Source organism: Arachis duranensis, chromosome 3 (genome assembly GCF_000817695.3).
Source record: "Arachis duranensis cultivar V14167 chromosome 3, aradu.V14167.gnm2.J7QH, whole genome shotgun sequence".
Lineage (NCBI taxonomy): Eukaryota > Viridiplantae > Streptophyta > Magnoliopsida > Fabales > Fabaceae > Arachis > Arachis duranensis.
Window position 1 is genome coordinate 92,740,166 of NC_029774.3, and position 18,760 is coordinate 92,758,925.

The window sequence follows — 18,760 nt, forward strand, 5'->3', positions numbered from 1 at the left end:
CAAACAACAACTATCCTTCTATTCGCCTGACTAAGATCTCCAGGATAACCACAGCTTACTCAATCCGGCAATCCTCGTGGGATTTGACCCTCACTCACTTGAGGTATTACTTGGACGACCCGGTGCACTTGCCGGTTCAGTTGTGTGAGTCACAAATTCGCACACCAAGTTTTTGGCGCCGTTGCTGGGGACTGTTTGTGATTGAGAAACTAACGGTTAGCTTGCTCCTTAGATCAGGTACTTTTACTAGTTTTCTTTTCCTAATAATTTCCAAAAATCCAAAAAAATTTAATTTTTAATCATCTTTTTCTTTTGTGTGAGTCTTGTGTCAAATGTTTAAGTTTGGTGTCCTTTTAGTGTTTTTCTTTCTTAATTTTTGAAGAATGTGCTTACTTTTCTTTCTTGGAGTCAAAGTGTTCTTGATATTTTTCTTGTTTGATTTTAAAATCTTTGAGTTTAGTGTCTTTTAGTGTTTGTCACTTTTTAATTTTCTAAAATTTAGTGTCTTTAATTTCAAAATTTTTTAATTTGGTGTCTTTTAGTGTTTTTCCTTCCCACTTGATCGAAAATTTCTTTTATTTAAATTCAAAATTTTAAATTTGGTGTCTTAGTTGGTAGCCTTATCTTTCTTGCTTATCTTTTCTTTAAATCTTTATCTTATCTTTCCTTTCTTTGATTTTTAAAATTTTGCTATCATATCTTTCTTTTAAATTCAATTTTCAAAAGTTTAGTAATTCGTTAGTTTCTCTTTCTATTGAATTTTAATTTTTAAAATCTTTAACACTCTAGAATCTTATCTTATCTTTTCTCTTTCTTTTGACTTTTTCTAAAAATTCAATTTTCAAAATCTTTCATTGACTTTCTCTCTCTAATTTCAAAACTTTTTTAAAACCAAATATTTTCTCTTTAAAATTTTAAATCTCATCTTATCTTGTTTGGCGTTTTCTTTTCAAATTTAACCTTTTAAATCTTTTATTAACTTTTTCTTTTTCAATTTTCAAAACTTTTTAAAATCAAATCTTTTATTTTATTTTCAAATCTTTTTAGTTAGTTACTTGCTTTATCTTATTTTAATTTTACAGATTTAGTATCTTTTTTATTCTTCTCTCGCTTCTAATTTTCGAAAATCTCCTACCTCCTTCTCTCTCTTCTTTTTTGAAAATCTTCTACCTCTTTCTCTCTCTTTAATTTCGAAAATCTTCTCTTCTTCTCTCTCTATTTTCGAAAACTTCTTCTTCTTAAATAAAAGACAACTTCTTTTCTTCTCTTCTTTATTTATCTCTAACAAAAGACCTCTATACTCTGACATAGAGAATCCTTTCACTTTTCTTTTTGGTTTCCTTCTTCTTGCTTATGAACAGGAGAAGGGATAAAGAACCTCTTTTTGATCTAGATCATGAACCTAAAAGGACTATGAGAAGGCATCTCCAGTAAGCTCTAGCTAGTAGATCCGTAAGGAATCTCACAGAAGCTCTGGAACAAGAAGCTGAAGAAACAACAATGGCAGCAAATCCAAACAATTGAGGTGACGCAAGAAAGGTCCTAGGATCTTACACTGCACCCAATTCTGATTTTTATGGCCGCAGCATCTCTATTCCTACCATTGGGCATTGGGGCAAACATCTTTGAGTTGAAGCCTCAACTGGTCACTCTGGTACAACAAAACTGCCAGTTCCATGGACATCCACAGGAAGATCCAACACAAGTTGCTATCTGACTTTCTGCAGATATGTGACACTGTTAAGACTAATGGAGTAAATTCAGAAGTCTACAAGCTCATGCTCTTTCCTTTTACTGTAAGAGACAGAGCAAGGCTACGGTTGTATTCTCAGCCGACAGTTGAGAGAAGCTGGTCAATGGATTCTTGACCAATTTTTTTCCACCTCAAAAGCTAAGCAAGCTTAGGGTAAAAGTACAAACCTTCAGATAGAAAGAGGGTGAATCCCTCTATGAAGCTTGGGAAAGATACAAGTAATTGATCAAGAGATGTCCTCCTAACATGATCTCAGATTGGACCATGTTAGATATTTTCTATGATAGTCTATCTGAAATGTCCAAGATAGCATTGGACCACTCTGCAAGTGGATCCCTCCACTTGATGAACACTTCTGAAGAGGCACAAGAGCTTATTGACATGGTTGCTAATAACCAGTATATGTACACTTTTAAAAGGAACCCTGTGAACAATGGGGTTGCTCAGAAGAGAAGCGTCCTAGAGGTAAGCACCTTAGACGCCATCTTTGCTCAAAATAAGCTCATGTCCCAACAAATCAACATGATCACTCAGCACTTGAGTGGGACACAGAGCTCAGAGGCCTACTGCCCAAAGACGGCCTATGAGGTAGACACAGGTGATAATTCCTAGACCACAATAGAAGAGGTTAACTACATGGGAAACCCTTCTAGAAACTCCAACAATAATCCCTATTCGAATACTTTCAATCAGGAATGGAGGAACTACCCCAATTTCGGATGGAGAGACCAGCAGATGCCTCAACAAGGCATCAATAATAATCAAAATGGAATGAACCAAAATCGGTTCAATAATAAACCATTCAAAACTTCTCAGCAACAATTGGAGACACCCAGGCAAAGTCTCTCTGACTTGGCTGCTATAGTCTCCAACCTCTCAAAGACCACTCACAGTTTCATAATAGAGACTAGGTTCTCCATTAGGAACCTGGAAATACAGATTGGTCAACTGAGCAAGAGGATCCCAAAGATCCCTTCTAATACTCTTTCGGGTAACACGGAAGTGAATCCAAAGAAAGAGTGCAAGGCCCTCACTATAGAGGTTTTGACCGAACCCAAGGAGGAGCCTATTATTGAAGAGCTCAAACAAATCAGAGCTCATGAGGAGACTGATGGTATCACCTTGCAGGCCCCTTTGCTGGAAGAGGAATCTGAAGAATACTCTTCTTCAGAAGAGGATGAGGAATCCAAGAAAGAACAAATTGCTCGGTACCTAGCCATTCTCAGGAAACTGAAAGCCAACTCCTCTTATAAAGAGGCATTGGAAGAGGAAGATGAGCCAGTGATACTGGCCAAGGAGTGCAATGCCTTGGTTCAGAAGAAACTTCCTCAGAAGCCACCGGATCCCGGAAGCTTCCTGATTCCCTGTACTATAGGGACCATCACCTTTGTGAAGGCATTATGTGACCTTGGCTCAAGCATCAATCTGATGACTCTATCTATAATTAAGAGGCTAGGAATTCTAGAGGTGCAGCGTGCCACAATCTCATTGGAGATGGCTGATAAGACCTTAAAAAGGGCATATGGCATGGTGGAGGATGTCCTAGTGAAGGTTAAAGACCTTCACATCCCTGCTGCCTTTGTGATTCTAAACACAGGGGAGGATAGAGATGAGTCTATCATCCTTGGAAGGCCTTTCCTAGCCACTGATAAGGCCATAATTAATGTGGAAAGAGTTGAGCTAGTCTTAAGACTACTTGAGGACTATATCTTTTTCACGATACCCAACCCTCAATCTCCCTTTGACAGAACTAGTACCATAGTACAACACATTGTATTTTAGCACTCACTCTCAGTACAGAGCTTTATGGAGCCCCCAGATACCAATTCTAAGTTTGGTGTTGGGCAACCATCATCAAGCACTGAGAAGGAAGGTACTAAGAACAAGGTACCTAAAGACTGGAGGGACAAAAAAATCTCTATTGAAGGACTCTCACCTGGCATGAGAGTTGTCTTCACCAAAAGTCCAATCCTTCCATACATAGCAAGTATAATCTTGTCTCTAGAGCATGTAGAGCTCATCCATGACAGCACAAGACATAAAATTACTGTAAGGGATGAAATTTTGAGCCCCTATCTATCTCTGTAATAGAGCTGTCTGTCAAGCTAATGACGGTAAAGAAGCGCTTGTTGGGAGGCAACCCAACCATAATTAGAGTAATGTTATTTTCTTTATTCTCATTTGATTTGTTTTATTTTATTCTCTTTCATTTTTTTTTTGCTTTTTAATGTTTATGATCATGTGCAGCACTTAGAACATTGACAAAAACACTCGGAATTGAGAACAGAACACCCTGGGGAGAATCCCTGATGTGCAAAATTAAATTTCACACAACTGAACCAGCAAGTACACTGGGTCGTCTAAGTAATACCTGAGTGAGTCAGGGTCGATCCCACGAGGATTGTGATTTGAAGCAAGCTATGGTTATCTTGTAGATCGTAGTTAGGCAGATAGAAAAGTGGGTTGGTTGTTTAAAGTGCTTAAAAAGAAAATAAATAAAATGTTACTCAATTGATGGTGAAAGCAATGATAAGAAGACGGTAAAGCTTCGCAGATGCTTTATTCTTCTGGATCAATTCGGTTATACTGTCTCCTCCAACTGTAAATGATTACTTCTATGGTAGGCTGTATTTGATCAACGCCTTTCTTGAGAGGTCACCAACGCTCCTCCGGATCTAAAACCCAAGGTTAGTACGGATCCAGTTTGATTGAGGATGAAGCTCCTACAGTCCATTCCCCTTAGTGATCCTACTCAAAATGCCACAAAAAAGGTCGAATCTTCCAGCTCAGATAATGCTGCGCCTTTGGTTTTAGCCTTTACCATAAAGACTCTAATACCCCCTTACCTCGGCTGAACTGATATCTCGAGAAGTCCCCAACGAAGTCGTGGATTAGCCTTCTAAGAGATGTATAATCAAGCTAGTGGTTCATCATTGTCTGATGAAAGACTCACTCTGAACCCATGTAGAATGAGATAACCTTATGCCAGTTCAACGCATTAATAAAGATGAAGAACGAAGATACATCGTAGATTAGAGAATCAAACACGGATTAAAGATAAAACAACAATACTTCATTTATCCATAAAACTCAGTAGAGCTCCTCCCCTTAACCTGGGAGGTTTAGAAACTCATACTGATAGAAAATACAATGTGTAATTCGAAAATATATTGGAAGCTCTCGATCTCTCCCTTAAAAGTGTAAAAATTCTCAAATAAATACTAGGCTAATGACTAAGGATTACATAAGGGTGGTAAAACAGTCTTATAGTGCAAAAATCTACTACCGGGGCCCACTTGGTGAGTGTTTGGGCTGAGCTTGATTGAGATCCACGTGCTAGGAGACCTCTAGGGCATTGAACGCTGGCTAAGGGGTCCTTTTTGGGTGTTGGACGCTGGTCTCTTCTTCCTTGGGCGTTGGATGCTAGAATAGGGCAGATGCCTGGCATTGAACGCCAGTTTTGGGCCTTCAATTTTGAGACAAAGTATGGACTATTTTACATTTATGAAAATCCTTGGATGTTAGCTTTTCATAGCCATTGAGAACGCTCCATTTGGACTTCTGCAGCTCCAGGAAAGCTCTGTCGAGTGCAAGAAGGTCATATCCTAACTGCATATATAGTGCTTTCTGTGCCTCTAAATTAGACTTCAGCTCCAGCTCCACAATTTCAGCCAGAAAATACATGGAATCGCATAAAAACACACAAACTCAAAGTAGAATCCAAAAATGTGAATTTTGCACTAAAACCTATGAAAACTTAATAAAACTTGAACAAACATACTAAAAACTATATGAAAATGATGGCAAAAAGTGTATATATCCGATCATCAGAACACTAAAGTTAAACTGTTGCTTGTCCCCAATCAACTAAAAACAAAGTAGGATAAAAAGAAGAGTAATATAAAATAAATCTCAGAGTTTTCAATGAAGCTTAGTTTCTATAGATGAGCAGGGCTTAGTAGCTTTTTGCTTCTGAATAGTTTTGGCATCTCACTATCCATTGAAAATTAGAAGAGTTGGTCTCTTTAAGAAATTAGAATCCAGATGATAGTATTGACTCTCCTAGTTTAGTTCTTTTTTATTCTTGAACATAGCTTTTTAGAGTCTTGTCCGTGGCCCTAAGCACTTTGTTTTCCAGTATTACCACCGGATACATAAATGCCATAGACACTTAATTGGGTGAACCCTTTCGGATTGTGATTTAGCTTTGCTATAATACCCAGATAGAGGTGTTCAGAGTTCTTAAGCACACTCTTTTTTATTTGGATCACGACTTTAACTGCTCAGTGATGCACGGAAACTTGTCTCTCAACAAATTTTCCTTCGGCAAGTATACCGAATTGTCATCAAGTAAAAACTCACAATAGAGTGAGGTCAAATCCACAGGGATTAACGGATTAAGCAATCAATGGTTAATTGATTATCCTAGTTAGACGAATCATATTGGAGTGATAAGTAACAAGGAAATGTAAATGGCATAAAAGTAAAGAAAGCAATAAAGTGCAGAAAAGTAAAATGGCAAGAAAAGTAAATGTAAGAGCTAAAAAATAAAATGAACATTGGGATCAAGAGATATTGCAATCCTCTGGATCATGTTCATTCTCGTCTCTTCCTCAATCAATGCATTCATTGATCTCCTTGGCAATCTTAAGTGATTGGATCCCAATTCCTTGGCAATCCAATCTCTCTAAGCTTGAACAATTTCCCAATTCCTTGATTTAATTGCTCATGAAAAGAGATGAAGTTTGGTCATTGATTATATTACACACATTCATATATCAAAGTATTGGTAGGATTAAATGTCACAATATTCATCCAACCCCCAACCTAATCCAATGTGAGAGGGCATTTCTAGTATGATTTCCTCATTCCTCTTCCATGGTTCAGAGGAATTCCAAATATGAGCAATTTCTCTTCCGAGACAATTACCCAATTGGATGAAGATCGAAAGCTCTCTAGTAAAATCAAGAGAAGAGAAAGAAGAAGAAGAATAAGAACTACAATTGATCCATTGAATCACAATAGAGCTCTCTAGCCCAATGAAAAGAGTTAGTTGATCATTGCTCTATCAAAATAGAAAAGAAAGAAAGTGCAGAAAAGTAAAGATGAAGATTAAAACTAAAATTGAAACTTCAAAATTCATAAATGAAAAGTACAAAGAAAAGAAAGAGAAGAAAAAGTTTGTGAGGGGAGGGAGTCCGAAGACCCCTCTTCAATCCCCAATTCCTAAATCCCCCTGGGATCCAAAATTTCTCCTTTCCCATCAATTGAATGTAAAAACTAAGGCCTTTATATAGGATCTCCTAAATTACAAAATGAAATTAAAAGCAAATTACAATTAAATGAAAATTCCTATTCTAGATGCTTCTTGTGGCCTTGATTGGTTGCCACTTGTGGGCTTGCTTCCTTGAGGTTGGGTGGTCTTTGAAAGAGAAGTGAATCACGTTGAGGTCCAGGAGCTAATGTTAGTGCTACCGTTAGCACACTAATGCTACAAGTGTGGCGTTAGTGTTGAAGTTAGTGTGGCTAACGTCACACTTGCTACCCAATTAGTATTTTTGGGGCTAAAAAGATGCCTATTATTTGTGCTCCCATTTCATGTCCACTATCAATAATTATATATCATTAGAATGCTCTGAATGTCAGCTTTCTAATGCAACTAGAATCACCTCAATTGGACTTCGGTAACTCAAGTTATGCTCCTTTGAAGGGGACAGGGTCGCTGGCATAGTCGCTGGCATTATTGGAAAAAGTGAGTGCCAATAACGTCAGCATTCAGGGGATTAATATTGCCAGATTCTGGAGCTCAAACTTAATGTCCACCCCATACTATTATATATTATGGGAAAGCCCTAGATGTCTACTTTCCAACGCCTTTGGAAGCGCATCGTTGATAGTGTGTTTTTGTGGAAAAACGAATTTCCAAACACATAGATCTAACCGGCAAGTGTACCGGGTCACATCAAGTAGTAATAACTCACTTAGAGTGAGGTCGATCCCACGGGGATTGATGGATGAAACAACTTTAGTAGGTGATTAGTTTAGTCAAGCTAACATTGAAGTGAAATTTGATGAAATGTAGCCAACAAAAAGTAAATAGCAAGGAAAATTAAAGTGCAGAAAGTAAAATGACTGAAACTTAAAGAGCAAGAAAAGTAAATTAGCAAAATCTTAATTGACAAGAAAGGTAAATTGCATGAAAAGTAAAGGAGCTGGGGTGTTGGAAATTAAAGAGAGCAATAGATCAAGCAACTGGAAATTTAAATTGCAGGAAGAATAAATTGGGAGCAATGTAAACAGGGAAGCAAAATTGCAGTGAATAAGAACTTAGAGCAATTGCAGGAATTGTAAATTGCAGGAAATTAAACCAAGCTAAATGTGAACATAAATGTGAAATTGCAGAATGCAGGAGAGGAAATTGAAGAGGAATGAAACAGAAAGTAAAAATGCTTGAAGGATTGAAAGCAGACAATGACTGATGCTAAATTGCAGCAATTTAAAAGAATGTTGAAGATCTCAGGGGTGGAGGAGACTAGAAAACAAGTCTAGATCTCAAGTCCTTCCTTGATCCAACAAAAGAAAAGTTGCAGAGAATTAAAATAGAGATTACAGAAGAAGTAAAGAGAAGTTGCAGATAGAGAATGAAAACAGAATTGCTTCCACTCTCAATCCAAGATTAAAAATAGAAATGAAAGTTAAAGAGAGAGTTTTCTAATCCTACTACTCCCTAGTGGAGCTAGCCTACCAATGCTCTCTATTAGAGTCAACTCCGCTAACAAAGATGAAAATGGTGCCTTATATAGGCTTTTTACAAAATGAAATTGAAATGAAAAACAAATTAAATGAAAATCCTAATTCTAGCTTGTTCTTGTGCCTTTGAGTGATGATGTGGGCTTTGCTTGCTTTGGATTTGAGGAGAAATGAGTTTGGTTGGCCTTGATTCAATTTGGAGAGAAATTGAATTTAAATGGAATTTTTATTCAATTTTTGGGCCCATGGGTGTTGCTCCCAGGGCAATGCTTTGCTCTCACCAAGAGCGGAGCATCTAAGCCTTGCCAAGTCTTGTGCGTGCAACATTGTTCCCTGGCCGTGTCATGTAATGCTTAGCTCTTCAATGTAGCGCTCAGCTCTCCAAGTGAGCGCAGCATCCTTGCTTCCTTGGTGAGGTATCCGTGTTCAAGCCTTGGGGGTTGGACTCTTGCCTAATTTCCTTGCATTTTATTTGGGAGAGAGCACGACAATGCTCTCCAAGAGAGCGCTGTGCTCTCCAAGTGAGCGCCACTTTGCTTTGGAGTGAGGCTCCAGCTTCGAGCCTTGGTGGAAGCATTGGCTGATTTTTTTGCTTGTATTTGGCCCTTAAAGATACATTTCATTCGTGCCTCAATTTCATGCCAAATATGGATTGCCATACATCGTGACATCTGTAGCTCAAGTTATAGCCCTTTGAAGGAGGCATGGTCATGTTGTGAGCGCCTAGATTTTAACTTAGCCAAAATTTTGCTTCCAAGCTTATCTTTGCATCAGGGTAATACTCTGCTCTTGGCAAGAGCGGAGCATTGTATGCTGATTGCCTATTCTCCTTTAATTTTGTCATGGGCCAGGCTTTTAAAAGCATGGCCTAAGCCTCCAAAGTGTGCTCCAACTTCAAAGTGTTCTCCAAAGCTCTTTTTTTCTCCTTTTTAGCTTATTTTGTGCTTCTATGCTTCTTTTTCTTCTTATTTCCTAAAAAATTTATAAAATCAAAAGATCAAGGAAATATACCATTTAGGTACAAAAGCATTCATTATTCAAGCACAAATAATCAATTTCTTGTATGAATAAGCATAGAAAAATATGACATGGTGACATGTCATCACAACACCAAACTTAAACCTTTCTTGTCCCCAAGCAAGAAAAGAATCATGCATCAAAGATTGACAATCCAAGGTAAGAAGAATAGCAACTCAATGTTCATGGTTAGCTAGTTTTCTAAGCATGCTACAATCACAAAAGAGATGTAAATGATTGATGCTTCTATCTAGCTCAATTTATGAAATCTTTCTCTTATATTTCTTCCTTGAAACAAGCTTTTGATTTTTCTTATTAGCTTCTCCTTTTGGGTGCTTTGCCCCCATGAGTTAATAACAAAGCTACGATTCTAAATGCTTTGTTTTCAAGTATTACCACTTGATACATAAGCACCACAAGCATTTGAATTAGAGGACTTCATTAAGTTCATTTTTCTTTTCTTTTCTTGACTCTTTAATCATTGATGCTCAGAACCTTGAGCTTTGAGGGAGTGCTTTTGCACTTGAGCCTGGCCTTGACTTCTAAGTGTTTTATTTTCAAGCATTTGGCTTGATACATAAACACCACAAGTACTTAACAAATAAATTGCCATTGGTACTCAGAGCCTTCAGCTTTCTCATTCTTTCCCTTTTTCTTTTCTTGCTTTAATTGTATTTGCTTCTTCAAGGTTTTCATGATTTTCAAAAGATTTCACAAAATGTCCTAGAAGAAAACTTCAATTAAATAAAATCCAATGTAATTGAGCAACAATTAATCATACTAGCTGATACGTAAAAAATTAGATTTCATGTATAACCGGCAAGTATACCGGGTCGTATCAAGTAATAAAACTCACTAAGAGTGAGGTCGATCCCACGGAGATTGGTAGATTAAGAAACTTTAGTTTAATGATGGATTTAGTCAAGCAAACATGGTTTTGATTTTATGAGCATTGTGATTTTTGAACATAATTGCAGGAATTTAAATGGCAAGGAATTTAAGAACTGGAATATTGAAATAAAATGAAAGTAAATAACTGAAACTTAAAATGCAAGAAACTTAAATGACATCAAAGATAAAGTGCAAGGAATTAAAGGTTGCAGAAATTTAAAGAGCATAAGAGCAAAGAGCAAGAAATAAAGAGACAGAATGTAGATGACAAGAATAATAAATTGCAAGAATGTAGAAGGGAAATGGGGTAACAGGTGTTCAAAAAACTAAGAGCAAAAGAATTGAGAATTAATGATGGAAAGAATCATTAGGGATCAGAGATGCAAATTCTCATGAATTGATGTTGATCAATTCCTTCTCAATCATGGGTATAGATCCATGGCAAGTGGGTAATTGAATCCCAATCTCTTGGTGATCCAATTTCTCTCAACATAACCAATTGCCACTCTCGTGATCTAATTGTTCATGAGAAGAGATAAAGCTCAATTTCAAATCCAAGCCACACAATTTCCAGAATCTCAACTTAGGGAGGTTACATCTCACATACCAACCAAAGTGTATTGATTAAGGAGATTATGAAAGGATGAACTCTAAACTGAACTATGTGGTTCATTTCTCAAATTCACCACACAATTTATATAGATTAACCCCTCTCTCGATGGTGATTGAATCTTTGAAGAACAAGAGTTTCCTCTTGGATTAACCACTTGAATTGAGAAGGAGAAGATGATTTATCAATGCATTCAAACAAGCAGAGCTCTTCCCCCTAATGAAAGTGGGGTTTACTGAATCATAGCTCCAATTTCAACAACAATTGCCATAAATGAAAAATTAAACTAAGTGTCAAGAAGGATGAAGAAGAAGAAGAAGAAAATGCTTAAAAGCTCCAAAAAATGAAAAGTTCCAAGAAGAACCAAAATAGCTTTCCGGTGTCCTCCCGGAAAATGCAAGAGAGTTCTCCAAGTAAAAGTGCTAGTAAGTAAAAGTCCCTAAAAGTCTAGAAAAAGTGTCTCCAGCATCCCCTCAAAGTACAAACTCCTTCTTTATTTATATTAGTCCTAAAACTCCTTCAAAGATCTTCAATTGGGCTAGCAATGTGGGCTTCCTCTTTGTTGAATTCTTGGCTCAATGGAAGAAGTGTTGCTAGACATGGAAGGAGGAGTTCATTCATGATGCTTCTGGCCCAATGGCTTGGCATTTTTGCCAATAACGCTAGCCTTAATGCACGTTGGCAACGTGCATTGTGTTTTCCTGGGAGTGAGCTTTGAGACTTGGGCATTGCTAGCCCAAGTTGTTGCTAACAACTTGTTTTCCTTCTTCTTGACTCTACATTCATGCTTAATGTTGCCCAAAATCTGAGTATCAATCCTCTGCTTCAATATGGACTATCATACGTCATTGGAAAGCTCAGAGTGTCTTCTTTCTAATGCACTTAGAATCGTCTTAATTGGAGCTTTGTAGCTCAAGTTATGCTTCCTCCAAGAAGGTAAGGTTAGGCTGCCAAGTTGTTGCCGAACACGCCCCTTTCTTCTCAAGTTGGCAACGTGCCAAGCCTCCCAAGGCTGAAACATGGGGCTAGCGTTGTCCTCAAACACGCCCCCTTGTTGGCACGTTGGCAACGTGCTCGTGCTCCCCTCCAGGGCTGCTTTCTAGCCTTCAACTTTGCTTGTCACGTTGCCTTGGAACACGCCTCTAGAAGCTAGCGTTGGCAACGTGCTCGAGTGAATGGATTGCTTCTCAAAATAGCTTGTCACGTTGCCTTGGGACACGCCTTTGGAGGCTGGCGTTGGCAACATGCATGCTTCTTCCCCTGGGCAAGCTTTCTTGCCTAGCGTTGGCATTGGACATGCCAATACATCCTCAAGTTGGCAACGTGCTCGAGTGAGCTTCTCCAGGGCTGCATCCTAGCTTGGCTTTGGTTGCTACGTTGCCCCCAAACACGCCTTTGGAAGCTGGCGTTGGCAACGTGCTCAAGCCTTCCTCAAGGCTCCATGCTTGTTGCTTGGCGTTGTCCTTGAACACGCCTATGTTTCCTGGCGTTGACAACGTGGGTGGAGATCCAAGGCTTGGTTCCTTCCAAGCTTTCCTCCCTGGCGTTGCCTCTAAACACTCCAATGAAGTAGCACGTTGGCAACGCCCTCGAAACTCCTTCCTGGCCCAAGTTCTTCTAGCTCAGCGTTGCCTTGAACAACGCCTATACTTCCCACATTGGCAACGCCCTCGAAGCTCCTTCCTAGCCCAAGTTGGCAACGCCCAAATGTGCACTCCAGGGTTGCTTGGCGTTGCCTTTAAACACTCACCCTTTCTCCAAGTTGGCAATGCCCAAATGTGCTCTCCAGGGCTGCTTGGCGTTGCCTAGAAGCACGCTCTTGTTCCTGGCGTTGGCAACGCCAACAACTCCTCTTCTTCTTGCCCAGTTTGCTTCTTGGCGTTGCTGCCAAGCACTCCAATGTAGCTCCAAGTTAGCAACGTGCATAGTTCTCACAGGAGACCACTTTCTTGCAAGGTTGTTTGTTCTCTTCCTGAAGAAAGGTTTCAATGGCGTTGCCAACTTGAATCCCAAGTTAGCAACGTGCATATTGTTATTCTTGAAAGAGTTGTTAGCCACTTGCTTGCTTCATTCTTGCTTCAATGCTTTCTTGTTTCATCACCTATCATTAACAAGGGAAATTGCTTCAAAGTCTTACCAATCCATGCAATCAATTTCATAAGATTCCTTCATACTCATGCATTTATGTATTCCTTAGATCATATGCATGAATTTGGCTACAATCGACATGGTCCTTAGTATTCTCATGCATGAAGACAAAACTCATAAAAATACTTGTTTATTTAGAGAAAATGAGTGAAACTAAACTAAAACCAACTAAACTAACTAGCTAATATAGCAAATATGCTATACCTTAGCACATGATCCTTAAACCTTTCTTTTCTTTGCTTCTCTTTTTTTTCATATTTCTTTTATTTCAATTGAGCTCGAAATCTTGTCTTAAGGCGGCTCTTTAGCATAAGCTTTCAATCAATAATCCCAAACCAGTTGGTTTAAGTTGTTAAGTGTTGAGACACTCTTAAAGATTTACTAACTCAAGCCTCTCTCCTTAACACATTCAATCACAGGCATATAACATTGAAATTTTATTTGGATAGCGGTGTCCAGCACCTCTTTGGGTTGCTAAATGTTCTGTTATAGAGCTACTCTTGATTGTGAGTTTTCAATCAATAATCCCGAGTTAGTTAACTCAAGTTATCAGGTGATGAAGCACCCCTCGGATTTACTAGCCCAAGTATGTCCCTTAACATCAATCACCACAGACACATATCCAAATTTTGTCATTGATGCCTAGCCTTTCATTCTTTGTTCTTTATTTTCTTTGTTGTCAAGGTTATTTGTGCTTTTACTTCTAAAGTCTTGTAACCCTTAACCGACTAGTCTTGTATAAGCAAGCATCCTTTTGAATTTCTTGAGCTCTGATTCGTCCACAATGAATGTATATATACTAGTACTTTTCTATGGGATAACATGATTCTTTTTAAGCTAGATTTCTCTCTGTTCTTGCTCAAACTACATCTTTTATTCCATTGAAAAGTGAAAGTACTTAAGACAAGCAACTATTCCAAACCTGTGAGTGGTGATGCATGGAATAGGAAACATAAAAGAAAATGCATACAAGAGAGCAACCTAGAAGGTATACCATATTTCAGACATACATATTCTTTATTTAATAAAGCATAAAGAAAAACAAAGGAACTTCACCACTTTTAGTCTTCATGTCCCTTTTTCTTTGCTCGATTCTCCTTGCTTTCCTTTGCCCTTTGGATCTTCTTTCTTTTTCTTTCTCAGTTCTCCTTGTTGTTTTGTTGTTGAGTCCCCCTTTGGATCTTCTTTCTTTTTCTTTCTCAGTTCTCCTTGTTGTTTTGTTGTTGAGTCCCCCTCTTCTCATTGCCATACTCCTGAGCTTATCATCGTTTCCTTTAGCCTCTGAGCATTGAATCTCACCCTTGCAAGTTCCTGCTCTTCAAATATCTTGCGAGCTTCATTAAAACTTTTGATTTGTGGGTTGAGTAATGGGGGTGCTCCACAAAGGTAACTGAGCTTTTCATGGGTGCATATATCATAGTTGAGTCTGTCCTTATGCCTGGCTTCCCTGAACATTCTGCTTTCATTGAATTCTCTGTGAAATGTATCATGTCTAGCATCCAACCTATGGAGAAGCTCCCTTTGCTGAGCTTGCTCTTTTCTTAGTTGAGCTTGTTCTTGTATTACTTTCTCCATGGCTTTTTCATATTCAGCAGTTGAATTGTTGATGGCTTCATGCATCTTGGCATATTGTTCTTGTTGTAGTTCCATCATGTGTGTTTGGTATTCATTTTGTTGGCTCATCCATTGAACTTGAACCCCTCTTTGAACCCCTCTTTGTTGATCCATCAACTGCCAAAGGTTACTTTGTTGCTGAGCTTGTTCCTCTTGGCTTCTTTGAATTTGTGAATATTGCCCAGAGATTCCTTCCAAGGCGGCTTGGAGTTGATTCATCTTTAAGGTATGGGATTCTTCCATTTCTTGAGGCTCCTCTTATTGTCTTGCTTCTTTCCTTTTCTTCCTTCTTGCTAAAGGTTGCCTTTCCAATTGGGTTGTGGTGACAAATTCCAACCTTTCCCTGGTGAGAGGTTTTCCAATAGAGACCACATCAGTTTCTTCAAATTCTTCCAAAGGCACTCCAGCTTCTTCACATAAGCGCAGAATGGAATTATTTGAAGTGGAGATCAATGATCTCCTCACTATGTCATGCCATCCTTTTGCTTGAGGTATGAGATCACCTCTCCGAAGTTTGAGTGGTTGTCCTTGTGAATCCAACACCCAATCCATGCCTACTCTGTATAAGTCACTTAACACATCCATATATCTTGGATCATTTTCAACCCTTTCCTCATAGCTAGCTTGTTTGAACCGTTTTGGTTTGACCTTTAGCACCCTGTTGATGGCGTTTGGACTAAAGTCAACAGTCACTCCTCTTACATAGCTCATGTACGGCTCTTCATCCTCAAATTCTCTTATCACATTAGTGTAGAACTCATGAATGAGAAGCATGCTCACTTCTTGAGGTTGGTTACAAAGAAGCTCCCATCCCCTCTTCCTGATTATCTTTTGTATCTCAGAGTATTCCTCCTTTCTTAGCTTGAAAGGTAACTCTGGAACAACATCTTTGCCTGACATCCAACTAAATATGCACTCATTGTGTTTGGATTTGAATCTTCTTCGATCAAAGGTGTTTTGTCCTTCATCTTCTATGGGTTGCTTGTCCCTCCTATCTCTTGATGATGAGGCCATTGAGATTCACTTGCAAGGGTCGAATCTCCCACACCAAACTTAGATGAATGCTTGTCCTCAAGCATAAAGAAATTCGGCTGATGAAATGGGGTGATGGAGACGTATAAATATGAGTGAGGATAAAGTGAGGTTTGATGAGTATGGTTGAAGTATTTAAAGTGATGTTTGTGGTGGGGGCATGGTTAAGTGATGGTTCGGTCATAGCATGGGGAGCATGCTTCTTCGTGCCCAATGCATGTTGAGTTGCTTTTTTCCAATGCACAAAGTTCAAGACTCATGTGACTTCCTCTTCCTTGTGTCCGTGACTTCTCTTCTAAGATTTCCCATTACTTCTTTCTTTCACTTCCCTGCAACAAAATTCCAAAATCTTGAGATTCTTAAAGTGACCTTACTAGCTAGCAACTTATGATGATATTCTTATGTAAAGTTGACTAGGCAAAAATTAAAATTTATGAATTGATTCCCTATTCTACACCAACGACTACACTCTCTTACTTTTTCTAGCATCACTCATGTATGTGAAGACACCAAACTTAGTTTATGACTAAGTGTTCTATGGAGTTAACATTTTCCACCTACTCCAAAGATGGCCACACCAAACTTAGTGTCTTACCTACATTGTATGCTATTTTAATCTTTTTTTTCTTCTTTTTTTTTAAAGTATATAATGAAATCTCTTATTTTTGACTTCTAAAGCATGAAAATAAAAGAGAACTCCTGTGCATGGGTTGCCTCCCATGAAGCGCTTGTTTATTGTCCTTAGCTTGACAATGCAACTTCCTTGCTCATGTTAGCATTTGCACACTCTCTTCCTTGCTCCAGGGGCCACCAAGATAATGCTTCACCCTATGTCCATTGGCTGTGAAGGTCTGTTTTGAGGCTTCATCAAATAATTCTACATAGCCATGAGGGGATACTTTGGTGATGGTGTATGGACCAGTTCATCTAGACCTCAGCTTCCCAGGAAAAACCTTCAATCTCGAGTTGAATAGCAACACCTTTTGGCCTGGTTCGAATGTTCTTTGGGAGATCCTCTTGTCATGCCACTTTTTTGCTCTTTCTTTGTATATTCTGGCGTTTTCATATGCCTCCAATTTGAACTCCTCCAATTCATTGAGTTGTAGCAACCTCTTTTCTTCTGCTGCTTGAGCATCTAAATTCAGAAGTTTGGTAGCCCAAAAGGCCTTATGTTCAAGCTCTACAGGTAGGTGGCATGCCTTTCCATACACCAGCTGAAATGGAGACTTTCCTATGGGTGTCTTGAAGGCTGTCCTGTATGCCCAAAGTGCATCATCCAGCTTCCTAACCCAATCCTTTCTTGTTGCCCCCACAGTTTTCTCCAAAATCCTCTTTAGCTCTCTATTGGCAAGTTCAGCTTGTCCATTGGTTTGTGGGTGATACGGTGTGGCCACTTTGTGAGTAACTCCATATTTGTGGAGTAGAGAATTTAATTGCTTGTTGCAGAAGTGGCTTCCCCCATCACTTATAAGTCCTTTGGGCACTCCAAATCTTGTGAAGATGTTCTTCTTTAGGAATTGCAAGACCACGTTGGTATCACATGTGGTGGTGGCTATTGCTTCTACCCATTTTGAGACATACTCCACTGCTACTAAAATGTATTTAAATGTGTAGGATGGAGGGAAAGGTCCCATGAAGTCTATTCCCCACAGATCAAAGAGTTCCACTTCCAAAATGAACTTCTGAGGCATCTCATTTTTCTTTGACAAACCCCCTATTCTTTGACATTCATTGCAATGGCTCACAAAATCTCTAGCATCCTTGAAGATTGAAGGCCAGTAGAAACCACTTTGAAGTACCTTTGCAGCTGTTTTTTCAGCCCCAAAATGACCACCATAACTTGAGTTGTGACAATGCCATAGTATGTTCTTCATCTCACCCTCTGACACACATCTTCTTATCATTCCATCTGGGCATCTTTTGAACAGAAATGGTTCATCCCAGAAGAAGAAATTAGCCTCATGCAGCAGCTTCTTAACTTGTTGTTTTGTGTACTCTTGTGGAATGATTCTTTCTACCTTGTAGTTGGCCATGTCTGCAAACCAAGGGACGTGTTGAATTTGCAAGAGGTGCTCATCTGAAAATTCTTCATTTATTGATTGAAGGTTGTCTTGGCATGCGTCTTGTGGTAGCCTTGATAAGTGGTCAGCAACTTGATTTTCATTGCCCTTCCTATCTTTTATCTCAATGTCAAACTCTTGCAGGAGTAGTACCCATCTGATTAGCCTTGGTTTGGCATCCTATTTTGACATAAGATACTTAAGAGCAGTGATGAGCGGATAATTTATACGCTTTTTGGCATTGTTTTCATATAGTTTTTAGTAAGTTTGAGCTACTTTTAGGGATGTTTTCATTAGTTTTTATGTTAAATTCACATTTCTGGACTTTACTATGAGTCTGTGTGTTTTTCTGTGATTTCAGGTAAATTCTGACTGAAATTGAGGGATTTGAGCAAAACTCTGAAGAAGGCTAACAAAAGGACTGCTGATGCTGTTGGATTCTGACCTCCCTGCACTCGAAATGGATTTTCTGGAGCTACAGAACTCCAATTGGCGCGCTCTCAACGGCGTTGGAAAGTAGACATCCAGAGCTTTCCAGCAATATATAATAGTCCATACTTTATTCGAAGAATGACGACGTAACTTGGCGTTGAACGCCAAGTTCAAGCTGCTGTCTGGAGTTAAACGCCAGAAAAACGTCATAATCCGGAGTTGAACGCCCAAAACACATCATAACATGGAGTTCAACTCCAAGAAAAGCCTCAGCTCGTGGATAGATCAAGCTCAGCCCAAACACACACCAAGTGGGCCCCGGAAGTGGATTTACGCATCAATTACTTACTCATGTAAACCCTAGAAGCTAGTCTAGTATATATAGGACATTTATCTATTGTATTAGACATCCTGGAGTGTATTTTGAATCCTGTGATCACGTTAGAGAGGGCT

The 18,760-nt window shown here is 38.9% G+C and overlaps 1 protein-coding gene and 1 non-coding gene across 2 annotated transcripts; one reads left to right on the forward strand and one right to left on the reverse strand.

Annotated features, from left to right (window-relative positions):
* Positions 1-1,897: 1,897 nt before the first annotated feature.
* Positions 1,898-2,001, reverse strand: LOC127746369 (small nucleolar RNA R71). Its single transcript, XR_008007988.1, has one exon. It is a non-coding gene; the product is annotated as a small nucleolar RNA R71 (small nucleolar RNA).
* Positions 2,002-2,389: 388 nt separating this feature from the next.
* Positions 2,390-3,535, forward strand: LOC107479732 (uncharacterized). Its single transcript, XM_016099842.1, has one exon. The coding sequence runs from the start codon at positions 2,390-2,392 to the stop codon at positions 3,533-3,535; it is 1,146 nt and encodes a 381-aa protein (XP_015955328.1).
* The last annotated feature ends 15,225 nt before the right edge of the window (positions 3,536-18,760 follow it).